Genomic DNA, 15,220 nt, shown 5'->3' with positions numbered 1-15,220 from the left:
AAGCTCTGAGGGGCTGCATTCAGCCTGTGGGCCATAGTTTCCCCACCCTGGTCTAGCATTTGGAGATTCAAATGCAGCAGTCTGGTGAATGTCTAACATGGGAAGCTTCACCAGGGCTGTGGCAACATAAAAAGTATTTGCAGTATTGGGGCCTTAGTTTATTTTAAACTCTACACACTACACACACAAAAGATATTGAGCTCTAGTTGTAGAAGAAGATAGACTACTGGTGGATTTATCTTACTATTATTTTGTTCTGCCTTACCAATAGTTTACTATGATATCACTTTAAATCTCCAATGTTTTTATAATCCTATGATGCATAGTTGTTTATCCTTTATACAATCCAAATGTTGCATATTATTTAATAATACCAGTGATGTGCATTATAATTTATACAAAAAGTAAGACAAGGTCCCTATCTTGATAAGCTTATAACCAAGTGTTGAAGAGTAAAGACATGATCAACAATGTTTTAGGAGAATTAATGAAACAAAGCAAGAGAGGACACAGTTCTCGGAAGGGCATTTTGATTGTGTTTTATTTTATAGGTATAAATTATGGGTAGCAAATATTTGAGTTGTAAAGTGAACCTTTTTTTTCTTTTATATAAATAACTCTTTTGTGCTCAGGAGCAAGACTGGCAATAGAAGCACTTTAACAGCGATCAATGATTGAAAGCCAGCTAACTAAAACAAGTTTTGAGGTAGGATTCATAGGAGAGGAAGTTTTTTGGGGAGACATGAAAGGAGGCACAGAATTACCTGGGGAAAGAGAAAATGTGCCTAGATACTACAGTGATGGGTGCTTTACAATAGTTGATAGATGCTTGAAGGAGAGTGGCATTAGTTAAATTAAGAATACACAAGGACGATTAGATAAATATGAGATTTTTTTAAGGAATTTAGATGACTTTCATGCAGAAAAAAATACTATACCTGGTATGTATTTTTGTCCAAATCTTTTAATTCTGAGCCTTCTTCACCAGTCATAATAAAAAATGTAAAGCCGTCATCTGGTAAGATTTCTGTCTAAGGATGAAAAACAAACAAACAAACCCCAAGCAAAAACACTAATCTTCAGCAATCATTATTATTATGTAGCAATGTACAAATCTTGTATGTAATCAGAAAAAAAATCTTTTTCAGATTTAGGAGTCTAAAATTGTTTTGATTTTCAGTAACTTATCAGAGATGGCCACAAGAAGAAGTTACTTACCTTGTGCAGTAATGATCGTTCTTTGAGACGTGTGTCCCTATGGGTGCTTCATTCTAGGTATATCTGCGTTGCTGCACTGCTGATTGGAGAACTTTTGTAGCAGTGTCCATTCAGCCCATGCATGCGCTGCCCTCTACCTCATGCTCTGCCAAAGGCAAGTCCTCCTCAGTTCCTTCTCTACTGAAGAGTTATTGCCAAGAACTCTGAGGCAGAGGGGAGGTGGGTGGGTCGTGGAGCACCCATAGGGACACACATCTCAAAGAACCATTGTTACTGCACAAGGTGAATAACTTCTTCTTCAAGTAGTGTCCCTATGGGTGCTCCACTGTGGGTGAGTCCCAAGCAGGACCTCCCACTGAAGGATGGGGCTTCAGAGTCGAGTCTGTCATGGATGACAGAACTGTGGTGCCGACTCAGGCATCTGCAGGAGAGTCCCCCAATATGGCATAAGTGTGTGCAGATGCTCAGGTAGCTGCTTTGCAGATTTCTGATATAGGGATACCCTGGGCAAAGGCAACAGACAAGAGACTGATCTCATAGAGTGTACTGTGGATGGGGGTGCTAAACTGTGAATCTGGTAACAGAGTTTGATATAGTTCAAGACCCATTTGGAGAGTCTTTGAGCTGAAATCGCTGGGCCTTTCAACCTATCTGCAATGGAGAGGAAGAGTATTGGAGATTTTCTAAAAACGCTTCTCCTGCCAAATTGGCTAAGGCTCTCCTAACGTTGGCATATAGAGCATGGTTTCCCTATCCTCCTGATGAGGCTTGGGATAAAAGGTTGGAAGGTGAATCAGTTGGTTCACATGAAATGCAGAGGTCACCTTGGGAGTGAACTTCGGATGTGGTCTAAGCGTGACTTTGTGAGGGAAGAACACTGTGAAGGAGGGATTCGCCAGAGCCGCTATCTCCCCTATCCTTCTTGCCGAGGTGATGGCAATCAGGAATGTTGAGAGACATTGATACCATTATACACACACAAACTGACCAAAAATAATTCCATCAACAATTATCAAAATTTACAGATAGACAAAGTAAGAAAAATGCTGCTTGAGAACTTATGAGTTTGACTTAAGGGTATTTACTTTGTAAGTTTTGAAATATCATATTGAAAATTTGTGTTTTAACAGTTATAAAGCTTTGACTTTTTGAATGTCAACACCTACTGTAATTAAATAATTATTGCTCACCCCCCTGTTGTCTGACCCCCATAATTTCCTGCAATTGTGAAAATTTAAGTCAATAAAAATGGGACAAATGCTTAAAAATAAACGCTATTATCTATCAAATTTATAAAAAATAAAATAAAATAAAATTCTGCCAAGTCTGGCCATTATGCACAACATTCTGCACCTCTCTTGTGCAGGATCAAACCTTATGAATCACAAAAAAGTCAGAAAATGCAAATGCAGCATTCAGGTTATACAGTTAAGCTCATAAAAATTCAAAAATTCAACAGTTAACATTTCAACTGTAATGTTAATTTGGCTGCAATGGATATCTGGAATATTTATGTATACATTCAATAACAAACAGCAATATATTAACCAACAAATTAGTAACAAAATGTGAGTAGATGCATGTCATGCATCATAGTTAAAGATACTACTGGAAATTTAACTCATGCATTTTTTGCACTGAACTGAATATAATGTATATAGCTTACTTATTTTGTTTACTATTTGCAATATTTGTAAAATTTATTACCTCAGTCCTCTCTTCAAGGTTTTTCTGGTATATTTTAGTATCAGAGAAGCTTTTGTCTGTGGACTTTTCTTGTACAACCTAAAACAAGAGGTATAGTATTATACTTATTTTCTACAGAAACAACCAACACAACCATTGTTCTGAAAAGCACGCAGAAAGTCAAAAACTTAATTCACTTACAACTTTTACAGATCTTATACTTGACTTTTGGAGGTGTTCCAAACAGTGTGGCACAGCAGAAAAGTTTTCTAAATTGACTGAACTTTCAGCCTTTCACACACAAAAAAGGTAGCTTGTTGCATGTTTCACTTGAACAATAAATTACAAGTACAAGAAAAATAAGTTACCTTGTATGTTTTCAGTTTCTCTCTTACTCTACCTCGTAATGCTTCAGTTACACTCCTTCGTTTTTCTACCTCAGCCACATCTAGTGTAAAGCCAGCATAGCACAACATTTTTAACACACCTTCTTGTGGTACTAAATGCTATTTTTTTTAAGTATATTCTTCTGCAGTGCATAGCCCTTTTACTATTATTTATTTATAATGAATAGAATGGTCTTCTTACGAAAAGTATTAGATAGAAAAACAAACTAAAATAGTGTTCATCAGGTAGTTTTATAGATGTAAACAGAATCACCAAGATACAACTAGAATCTTGTAACATGTACAATTTGTAGGAATATTTATTTATTTATTTATTTTTAAATCCTGGGTGTCTGAAAAACACAGATGTCCAGGATCCAATTTTCAAACTGGCTTCTAAAGTTACATACAAAAAATTTCAGAAAGGAGAACCCTGACTACTAGCTACCATATTAATGCATACTCATGCTGATTCGAGGCATAACTACAGGAACAAAAGCAAAATATGTGGCCCCTTGAGCCCAATTTGAAAATTTGATGTCTGTTAACTTTACCATTTTATACTGAATATACAAACAAACATTCATCCAAACCTCCCTTATCTTTCCCCCACGCATTCAAATAAGAAGGATCAAATAATTTAAACTCAGCAGCTGCTTCCTGGCTTAGCTGCCTCCCATGCTCAGTGCATGGATTTGCACTGACTGCTGTGAACAAGGCCACTCTTTCTCTCTCTGGGCTCCATGAAAACCAGCCTGTTCAGCAGGACTTCAGTATATAATTCTTTATGATCACAATTCCAATCACCACATTCATGGAAACATGATCTAGGGGAGAAGATGACAACTGAAGTGCTGGGTAGTTGGTGGAAGGTAACAGATTAAGGGGCAAACGGAGGGGGAAAACATCCTACCTTTATTAAAGTGAATACTTCCCTAATGTGAAGTATTCTCTCAGAAGTGGCCAAGTACTGATCTAAGGGCTGGTCCCCACTTAGTCCGGACTTCGGACTAAGGTACGCAAATTCAGCTACGTTAATAACGTAGCTGAATTCGAAGTACCTTAGTCCGGACTTACCGCGGTCCAGACGTGGCCGGAAGTCTCCCCCCGTCGACGCCGCGTACTCCTCTCGGCGAGCTGGAGTACCGGCGCCGACTGTGAGCACTTCCGGGATCGATCCGGGATCGATTTATCGCGTCTTAACCAGACGCGATAAATCGATCCCAGAACATCGATGGCGTGCCGCCGGACCAGCCGGTAAGTGAAGACTAGGCCTATGATTACTGTAAATCAGAAGTAACTCCACCTGTTTTCATGGTTAACTCATGCTTTACAGTGGACTAACCAACTTCAGAATCTGGACCATAGCGCATACCTCTAGATTTAAAATCTGGAGCCATATATGCATAGCATACCATTTTCAAATAGGCAACACTTCGATATAGCAAAACTAACCTTTTTCAAACCTAACAAAGGCCCTACTCCTACGAGAGGTGACAATTATTTACATAGTTTTAAGTTTTGAAATTCAGCTTTTTTTGACACCAACTTGTCAAACAAAATGTGGTTAATATTGTTATGGGACAAGTGTATTTTTTATCCTTGCCAACATCAAACAATTAGAGAAACTGGGATCAAACTTTCTAAATAAATTCAACTTTGGAAAGAAAAGTTTCATCTTAAATGTGATTTTTTTTAAAAGTTGTATGTGAACACAAAAGGGTTAATTTCTAATAAAATATAATTGTTTTAATAATTTGGCCTGGAGTCTGAGACAAACGCTCAGATTTATTTTATTAATCAAAATAAATATGTAATAAAAGTAAATAATTGAAACCATTTTGTAGTTTTTAAACTACTTTTAAAACTAATTTTAAAAATGTAGCCCCACCTTAATTTTGAATTAAATTTAAGTCAGTTGTGGAGGGGAGGCTGTATCTCTTATTATGAAAATATTTGCAATGTATTTCACATTTTGTTAAAAATCTCACTCATAAGAATGGTCATACTGGGTCAGACCAAAGGTCCTTCTAGCCCAGTATCCTGTCTTCCAACAGTGGCCAATGCTAGGTGCCCCAGAGGGAATGAACAGAACAGGTAATCATCAAGTGATCAAACATCAAACTCAACATTTTGCAATCACCTTCATTAATTGTTAGCTTGTCAACCCTGAAAATATAGAAAAAAGTATGTATTCACAAAGGGCCCAATTGCTATACCCTTACTCATGGTGAATAATACCTTCCAGGGGTTCTCAAATTTCATTGCACTGCAACACCCATCTAACAACAAAATTACTACACGGAAGTGGAGCCCAAGCCCCACTGCTCTGGGTGGGAGGAGAGGGGCCCGGAACCTTAGCCCCACTGCCCCAGGTGAAAGTGGAGCTTCAGCTTCAACTCTGGGTCCCAGCAAGACTAATGCTGGCCCTGGCAACCCCATTAAAATTGGGTCGTGACCAGTGTACACTCTAATTTTTCTCACGCATGTACGGAATGAATTGGAGGTGATACATAACAAAATTCAACGAGGAGTCCTTGCGGCACTTTAGAGACTAACAAATTTATTTGGGCATAAGCTTTTGTGGGCTAAAACCCACTTCATAAGATGCATGGAGTGGAACATACAGTAGGGGGGTATAAATACACAGCATATGAAAAGATGGGAGTTGCCTTGCCAAGTGGGGGTCAGTGCTAATGAGCCAATTCAATTTTAGTTGGAAGTAGGCAATTCTCAACAGTTGACAAGAAGGAGCGCAAATCACTTTTGTAGTGTTAATGAGGCCAATGTAAACAAGGTGGCCTATTTGAAACAGTTGACAAGGTATGAGTATTTAGCAGGGGAAATTCGTTTTTGTAAAAAACAATGAGGAGTACTTGTGGCACCTTAGAGACTAACTCATCTACTCCCAGTCTCTATTCAGGCCTAATTTGATGGTGTCCAGTTTGCAAATTAATTCCAGTTCTGCAGTTTCTCGTTGGAGTCTGTTTTTGAAGGTTTTTTGTTGAAGAACTGCCACTTTTAAGTCTATTATTGAGTGACCAGGGAGATTGAAGTGTTCTCCTACTGGTTTTTTGAATGTTATAATTCTTGATGTCAGATTTGTGTCCATTTATTCTTTTGCGTAGAGACTGTCCAGTTTGGCCAATGTACATGGCAGAGGGGCATTGCTGGCACATGATGGCATATATCACATTGGTAGATGTGCAGGTGAACGAGCCTCTGATGGTGTGGCTGATGTAGTTAGGTCCTATGATCGTGTCCCTTAAAATTCATGTGGCGGAGGTGGGGCGGAGGGGTTCAGAGTGTGGGAGGGTGAGGGCTCCAGCTGGGGGTGCAGGCTCTGTGGAGGGGCTGGGGATGAGGGGTTCAGAGCTGGGCCAGAGGATTGGGGTGCAGGGGCGTGAAGGCTCTGGCTGGGGTGCGGGCTCTGGGATGGGGCTAGGGATGAAGGGCTTAGGGCTGGGCCAGAGAGTTTGGATGCAGGGGGATGAGGGCTCTGGCTGGGGTGCAGGCTCTGGGATGGGGGCGGGAATGAGGGATTTGGGACACAGTGGAGATACAGCAGGGAGAGAGAACTCCCCACCAGCTCTCTCTGGGATGGGGCCGGGAATGAGGGATTTGGGGTGCAGCAGGGCTACAGCAGGGAGAGAGAACGTCCCACCAGCTCTTTCTCCCCTCAGCAGCACTTGGGCTGGGGGGAGAGGCGCCTCTCCCCACCGCAGCTGTTCCGGGGTTGGGGCCGTGGAATAGGTGCCTCTCCTCCAGCCACGGCAGGTCCAGGGCTGGGCTGGTGCCTCTCCCCTGGCCGCGGCAGGTCCAGGGCTGGGGAAGCGGCATCTCTCTGTGCTGCAGCGCTGAGTGCCTACTCAGCGCTTAATAGACTGCTGCACGGCCATGTGGCCGAGCACCTTAGAGGAAACTTAGGTCGCAAACCACTTTGGGGTCCCAACCCACAGTTTGAGAACTGCTTCCTTACACCATGAGAAGTCCCATTGAATATGGTATTATTCAATGTGAGTGTGGGTATCAATCTGGACCAATAAACGTATACTATAGTTCCAGCTCAGGCAATAAGTGCATCTTCATCAAACAATATCAATCAAGAGCAAAGACAAGTATTTTTATTGAGCTACCTTCCTGGAAATTCTGATCTACAAATTCTTCTGTTTGATGCCTAATAACATGTTCGCTGTCTTCAGTCAACTATGAAAAACAAATTACCAGAGGAAAGATTTAAAGTAAAAGTTTTAAAATTAAACTGCAGATCCCACAGTTAATATTTTCTAAAATTGCATATTGCATTGATTGTGTAATATTTTATAGTACTTGCTATCGGTAAGTGTCTAATACAGTGTATGACACTGTACCTCAAACTAGCACTCTGGAACCCCCATATTCACTGCTGTGATATGATTATATATTTTGTACAATGCATGGCTTGTGGAGGTATCATTTAAGAAGTCTTGATTTTTTGAACATTAGTATCCTGTTGAATTCTATGTACTATCATTGTATGTGAAGTTATGAAGTAATGCTATGTATTTGTTGCTGTAATATATGGTAAAAGGGAAATGCCCACAGCTAGCCTTTCAGTGGCCACAAAGGAGTAACTAACACTGACAAGACAGATTTACATCTAGATTAGCCAGACAGGTGTTGATGTTTCATCAAGCATCCACTCTCCCAGAGACTCCTCAGAGAGGGCACATATACAATTGAGGCTACCTGACCCCCACCTCACAGCAAAAATCTTTCTAGGATGTGGAAAGAAACTATAAATGAGGGTTGATGACATCATCACTGGGCCTTTCTCCTCCCCAATCTCAACACCTAGAAGATCGTTTAGAAGACAACGAACTGTGGAGACTTGCCCCAGGATGAGAAGGGACGTCAGCCTGTGTATTAAGAACTGTAAAATGCATGGAACATCCAGTTAAAGTTAGAATTAAGGCCGCGATTCTATTTTTATTTCTTATGCAACCAACTATGTACTCTGTGCCTAACACTTATAATCATTTAAAATCTATCTTTCTGTAGTTACTAAACTTATTTTAATGTTTTGTCCTTACCAGTGAGTTTGTCTAAAGTGCTTGGGGAATCTGCTCAAATTACAAAGGCTGGTGCATATTCACTTTCCTTTGACAAAGTGGTAAACTAATTAATGAGCTTGCACTGTTCAAGTAGTCTTGGACAGTGTAAGAAGGTATATTTCTGGGATGCAAGGCTGAGGGCTATGGTGATTGGCTGGAGTTTCCCTGTGTATAATTCATGAGTGCCTTAGAAAGCATTCATGCAACTCAGCATGAATTCATGCAACTCAGCATGAATTCATGCAACTCAGCAACTCCACATGTTGATGGAGTGATCACAGCACCTGGACGGGTTGGCTGCTTGTCACTAGGATAGCATTGTGAGAGATAGCTCAGGGAGGAGAGTTTAAGGGGACTCAGAAGTCCCACAGTTCCAGGTTGTGCTCTGGGAGTATGCCACACAGTGGTTTTCATGGACCCCTGGGGGTCAGCAGAATATGTCTAAGGGGTCTGCAAAAGGTTGTTGTTAGCATAGAAGAGTGGTTTTCAACCTGTGATCTGCGGATCCCTGGCGGTCTGCAGAGTATGTCTAAGATTTCCAAAAAGGTCTGCCATTTGAATTTGAATTTTTTTAGGGGTCCGCAAATGAAAAAAGGTTGAAAACCACTGGTCTAATTGATTAAATATTTAATTTCACAAATACAGTGTATCTGTCCTTAAAGGATACAGTAAATTAAAAAGATATTGGGCCAAATTCTGCTCTTACTTACACTGCTAAAAATCCATTATAATACAGAGTAAAATTTAGCACAAGAAATACTGGAGCTAAATCTGATTAGTTTTGTAATTAGTTTTTATCAAACTATATTTAAACGTACTTTACTGTTAGTAGATTTCTTTTATTTTTTGAAGTACTTAAACAATTAAAATATTTTTTTTTAAATCAGCTGTTATTAGAGCCTCCACAAATGTTGCCAGCCTGCATCCCTTCCTTTTGTACGTTCATCAGGTAGTGCATGCCATTGTAACCATGAAGTTAAGCATTGCAATGAACATTATATTGAGCAACTTCACCTAAATAACTGACATGCTGTCTAAAGCTGATGCAGGAGGGCAGTCATTTGGGGTATGCAAGAAAATGTACTGTCTCCATTGGGTGCTTATTGGTATGCGCATTGAATTCAAGGTTTTGGTTTTAACATTTAAAGCTCTTAACAGGATGGGTACCAGTTACCTTTCCAACATTCTAACAAACACTATTCCATTTCCCTCCTCTAAAGTTTGATGAAGTAAGTCTACTTGTGTGGAGGGCCTGGAGTGGGCTAATGCAAAATACAGCAGTCCTCTGGCTTGGTTAGAATCAGTGTCCTCTCAGAGGTTAAGAGGAAAGAACCTCTCAGTGTTTTTTTCCCTATATATAAAATGGTGATAGAATTTACTAACCTTTGTAAAGTGCCTTCACTCAGTAAGAAATGCTGCCAAAGCACCAAATATTATTATTAGTGCAGTGGGACCTAATTAGCACATTGCATTTGTACTCTGTGTCCCGAACTACCTTTCTATCTGCTTCCGAATGTAATTTATAGGTGAGGGATTTAATCTATAAAGCCCTATATATTTTGCACCTGGCTACTTTGGGACTGACTCTCCCCATGCAACAGCAAGTTGGTTAATTTTAACTGGGTTGGCTTTGTTGACAGTCCATAGCTGTGCACTCTTGAGGACTAGAGGCAGAATAATTCTTGGTGCAGAGTTCCTGACTATAGAATATGCTCCCTCTGGTGGTTTGTCAAAGCCCCACTTAAACTGTCAGAGAATGGTGCAAAGTCCATCTTTTGAGTTAAGCCTTTCCAAATAGTTCTATACTAAAGCACCATCTTTGCTGCTGCTACTTTAAAGTTGCATTTATAAACTGATGATTGTGCTAATCTTTAATGTTTCCAGATTTCATAATAATAGACATACTATAAATCAGTAAAATCATGAATACATTCATGTGTCAAAATTTAAACTTCTAAGTTTATAGAAATAACATTGAAATACAGGAAAGGAAAAAGATTAATAACCAATAAGCTGCTGTAAAAGAATACCATATTCATATCAACTTCTTTTTTTCCCAATGTTAAAAGCAGGCAGGAATGTTAGACAGTATCACACTGTACCATAAATAAAAGATAACACAGCTGTTCCTCTGAAGGCTGCTTTCAACTTGTTCTTGTTCCAAATGTTCTCCAGTTGCCTATTAAACTTCATTGGTTTAACAGCATGTCCCAACAATTAATATTTTAACTTGCTTTAATCTAACAATATATCTAGCAACCCATTAGTTAGCTATATACAAAGAACTCTTTAAAACCATCCACAAGCCGAAACACCTCCTTTCTGGAAAATCCAAGTACAGGCTGAAAACTGTACTACCTTCCTTCAGACCACTGGATGCAAATTGTACTTCTTTTTACAGAAAATGACTTGGTTCTGTTTTCAGTTACACTGGTGTAAATCCAGAATAGCTCATCTGAAGAAAGTTGAATTATTACAGATTTACACCATCATAACTGAGCAAAATCTGGCTTACGAAGCGCATTTCACACTTTTAAACTCCCATTTATATCTGAGGCTCTCCTCTGCTTAAAAACTGGAGCCCCTATAGACCTGGGTCTGTAAAGAACAAATAGCACAAAAGATTTCAGGAAAACATTAGTTTAATTACGAGCGTAATTTAAGACACTACTGATGTCTAAGAAAAGATTCTAGATTCAAAAATTGAAAATGAAATTGATTGGTTATAATACAGTCTTAAGTCTATATTTAGAAAAAAATGTGGGTTGATCTGAATCACCATGTCCTTTTGAAAGGCAATATAGCTAATTAGGGAGAAAAGCCTCAGAAGATTGATAAATCTAAAAGGACTGATAAATAATGAGGACAGAGTAGCCATACAGAGCAATCTGGATTGCTTGGTAATGTGGGCCCATTCAAACAAAACTCATTTTAATACTACCAAATGTAAAGTTATGCATCTAGGAACATGGAATGAAGGCAATACCTACAGAATGGGGGACAGTATCCTGGTAAGCAGTGATTCTAAAGCATTTAGGCTCAAAGTAGACAAGCAACACAAGAGCTCCCAGTGCGATGCTGTGCCAAAAAGAGCTAAACAGGAGAGCAGAGAGAAGGGAGGTGACTTTACCTCTACATACAACATTGGTGAGACTATTAGAATACCATCTCCTGTTCTGGAGGACACATTTTTAAAAGAATGTGGAAAAATTGGAGAGGGTTCAGGAAAAGAGTCACAAACGATTCAAGGTCTGTCGAGAATGCCGTACAGTGGGACTTAAAAAGCTCAATCTGTTTAGCTTATCAAAAGATTCAAAAGTGACTTGATAATGGTGAAAAAATAGTGGGCACTAATGGGCTCCTTAATCTAGCAGAGAAAGGCGTAACGACAACTAATGGCTGGAAGCTGAAGCCAGACAAAATCAACTGAGAAATTGGACATAAATTTTTAACAGCAAGGATGATCAACCACTGGAACAAACTACCTACGGATGTGGTAAAATGTCCATCTCGATGTCTTCAAGCCAAGACCGGATGCTTTTCTGGAAGGTATGCTTTAGCAAAACAACTTATTGTGCCCAGTACAGGGGTAACTGGGTGAAATTTAATAGTTTGAGATATACTGGAGATCAGATTAAAAGATCTAATGATCCCTTCTGGCCTTAAACACTAACAATCTATGAAACAGAGAATCACAAACAATTTAACTGTTTCGTATCTATTCCTCCTAGCCAAAGGGATAGCAGAGTTAAAGAGGCACTGTCCAAAAATGTAGGCCAAAATTAGTATTTTGTTTATAAAGTTATATTTCTAAATAATTTCAAACACCTTGTGTTTAGTTTTGATTTAAACATTCCCCCTACAAACTTTGCAAACCAGGCACAACAGCATCACACAAATCCATGAGAACTGGAAAATTAAGCTGACCTGTCTAGAAGCAGCATAACTGGTGAAAAGAAATTTAGATTTTCACCATTTTCACTTTTAACAATCTAAGGTTTTATTAACACATGCAGGGATTTCTTTTTAAATATGACATAACCTATCTCTTGAGAGGACAACTCTGCTATCAGTATGAAGTCTGGACTTTGGAATACCTGTGCACATAAGCTCTCTTGGGAAGTTATATACATTGCCATGTAGATAAATTAAGTCAAATGCTTGTGAGAAAATTACGTTCACAGCCAATTTTAAAGTGGGCATTTTAGTGCTAAAGAATGTATTTGGGCTAAATAAAACAAGATATTGTTAGTATAAGATACTCTTATCTAAAGAGCAACAGAGAATCCTGTGGCACCTTTAAGACTAACAGATGTATTGGAGCATAAGCTTTCGTGGGTGAATGCCCACTACTCTCTGTTGCTTTTTACAGATTCAGACTAACATGGCTACCCCTCTGATTTTTATCTAAAGTACAGATGTTTTTCAGTACTACTATTCAACAGCTAGTGGTCACAATTAATTATATATGTACCATTACATACAGAGCTCAAGGCATCAAAATACTTGGATTCTACAAGCTAAAGTATTTTCTAACATCTGTTCTAATAAAGAGATAGACGATTAAAAGTAGCATTAACAAATTCACCTTTTTTCTAGCACTTTCTCTTCTCAGAGCGTTCTTCTTTAGAATTATTTCTTGAGCATCCTTTTTCTGGAGAATTAGAAAACAGAATCTTAAAGCTTACATTATTATCATCATCTATAGGATACATGTCTTTGGAGTAAAATACATCTCAGTACTAAAAGAACACTAAAGGCCAATGCTCCAAACAATTTGTCAAGCTGTCACTGTGCACAAGAGCATACCTCAAAAGACCCAAAAATCAGTTAATTGCTTTGGCACATTGCTTTGACAGTAGGGGGGCTTTTCTGTAGTAGTGACAGGTTTTTGTTTTGACTGCCAGTACTGGTTTCTCTAATTTGATGTGGCAGCATCTGGATGTTGAATTTGATATGCAGCTCCTGCACCTGGTCTGTCAATCTCACATTTTTTCCCTTGGTACCTAATCTATGTCTCAGCTGGTCTTGATCTGCAATATAAGGACAATGGAGAATAGAGAGTTAGAATTTCCATAATTCAAGACTCTCTCAAGGTCTGGTCCAAAGACAGGCCTAGTATCAGTGCTTTATACTGCCATGTAGGAAATCCAAATTCTCTTCTTCCTCACAGTCAAGGTGCTAGGAGATCTGCAAAAAAACTGATCATCCTTGGGAAATAAAAATATCTCACATGACTCTACAGCAATCTCTCTGACCAGTTGAAAGGTACAATGCCCCTGGTCCCTAAAGTTCCATCTAGTAGAAGAATTTAGGATTAAATTTTAATTATTATTTTTTTCCTGAAATCCCCTTGGATTTTTTCTCTCTATCCTCTGTAACTGAAGAGGATAGAATATCACTTAAAAAAAATTACTGCAGCCAAGTTCTTTATTGCATGTATTGCTCTGAAGTGACAAGGCCCATAATATACCCCGCAGACTCAGCATTACCTTTCCTAATGCTCACTTTTACAAACCTGTAAAGAATCCAAGTTCTAATCTGGGTTCTACCATTCTGCAGCCTTAAAATAGTTATACACAGCACAAGGATACCACAAAGAGAGCCTTCTTATGTTACAGAGGGTCCTGTGGCACCTTTGAGACTAACAGAAGTATTGGGAGCATAAGCTTTCGTGGGTAAGAACCTCACTTCTTCAGATGCAAGTAATGGAAATCTCTAGAGGCAGGTATATATCAGTGTGGAGATAACGAGGTTAGTTCAATCAGGGAGGGTGAGGTGCTCTGCTAGCAGTTGAGGTGTGAACACCAAGGGAGGAGAAACTGTTTCTGTAGTTGGATAGCCATTCACAGTCTTTGTTTAATCCTGATCTGATGGTGTCAAATTTGCAAATGAACTGGAGCTCAGCAGTTTCTCTTTGGAGTCTGGTCCTGAAGTTTTTTTGCTGTAAGATGGCAACCTTTACATCTGCTATTGTGTGGCCAGGGAGGTTGAAGTGTTCTCCTACAGGTTTTTGTATATTGCCATTCCTGATATCTGACTTGTGTCCATTTATCCTCTTGCGTAGTGACTGTCCAGTTTGGCCAATGTACATAGCAGAGGGGCATTGCTGGCATATGATGGCATATATAACATTAGTGGACGTGCAGGTGAATGAGCCGGTGATGTTGTAGCTGATCTGGTTAGGTCCAGTGATGGTGTTGCTGGTGTAGATATGTGGGCAGAGTTGGCATCGAGGTTTGTTGCATGGGTTGGTTCCTGAGTTAGAGTTGTTATGGTGCGGTGCGTGGTTGCTGGTGAGAATATGCTTAAGGTTGGCAGGTTGTCTGTGGGCGAGGACTGGCCTGCCTCCCAAGGTCTGTGAAAGTGAGGGATCATTGTCCAGGATGGGTTGTAGATCACTGATGATGCGTTGGAGAGGTTTAAGCTGAGGACTGTAGGTGATGGCCAGTGGAGTTCTGTTGGTTTCTCTTCTGGGCCTGTCTTGTAGCAGGAGGCTTCTGGGTACACGTCTGGCTCTATTGATTTGTTTCTTTATTTCCTTGTGTGGGTATCGTAGTTTTGAGAATGCTTGGTGAAGATCTTGTAGGTGTTGGTCTCTGTCTGAGGGGTTGGAGCAGATGCGATTGTACCTCAGTGCTTGGCTGTAGACGATGGATCGTGTGGTGTGACCGGGGTGGAAGCTGGAGGCATGAAGGTAGGCGTAGCGGTCGGTGGGTTTTCGGTATAGGGTGGTGTTAATGTGGCCATCGCTTATTTGTACGGTGGTGTCCAGGAAGTGGACCTCCCGTGTAGATTGGTCCAGGCTGAGGTTGATGGTGGGGTGGAAGCTGTTGA

General features: G+C 39.8%; 1 protein-coding gene across 1 annotated transcript in view; it reads right to left on the bottom strand.

The window, feature by feature from the left end:
- The window catches only part of CC2D2B (coiled-coil and C2 domain containing 2B), a 96,904-nt gene extending 82,966 nt beyond the window's left edge, over positions 1–13,938 (bottom strand). The window contains 7 exon segments of the mRNA XM_034776860.1: positions 939–1,031; positions 2,926–3,003; positions 3,273–3,352; positions 7,427–7,496; positions 12,972–13,037; positions 13,355–13,416; positions 13,902–13,938. Coding sequence (XP_034632751.1) covers positions 939–1,031; positions 2,926–3,003; positions 3,273–3,352; positions 7,427–7,496; positions 12,972–13,037; positions 13,355–13,416; positions 13,902–13,938 — 486 coding nt within the window.
- Between the last annotated feature and the right edge of the window lie 1,282 nt (positions 13,939–15,220).

The sequence above is a fragment of the Trachemys scripta genome, chromosome 7 (assembly GCF_013100865.1).
Source record: "Trachemys scripta elegans isolate TJP31775 chromosome 7, CAS_Tse_1.0, whole genome shotgun sequence".
In the NCBI taxonomy this organism is placed as follows: Eukaryota; Metazoa; Chordata; order Testudines; family Emydidae; genus Trachemys; species Trachemys scripta.
This window is presented reverse-complemented; position numbering and strand designations above follow the sequence as displayed.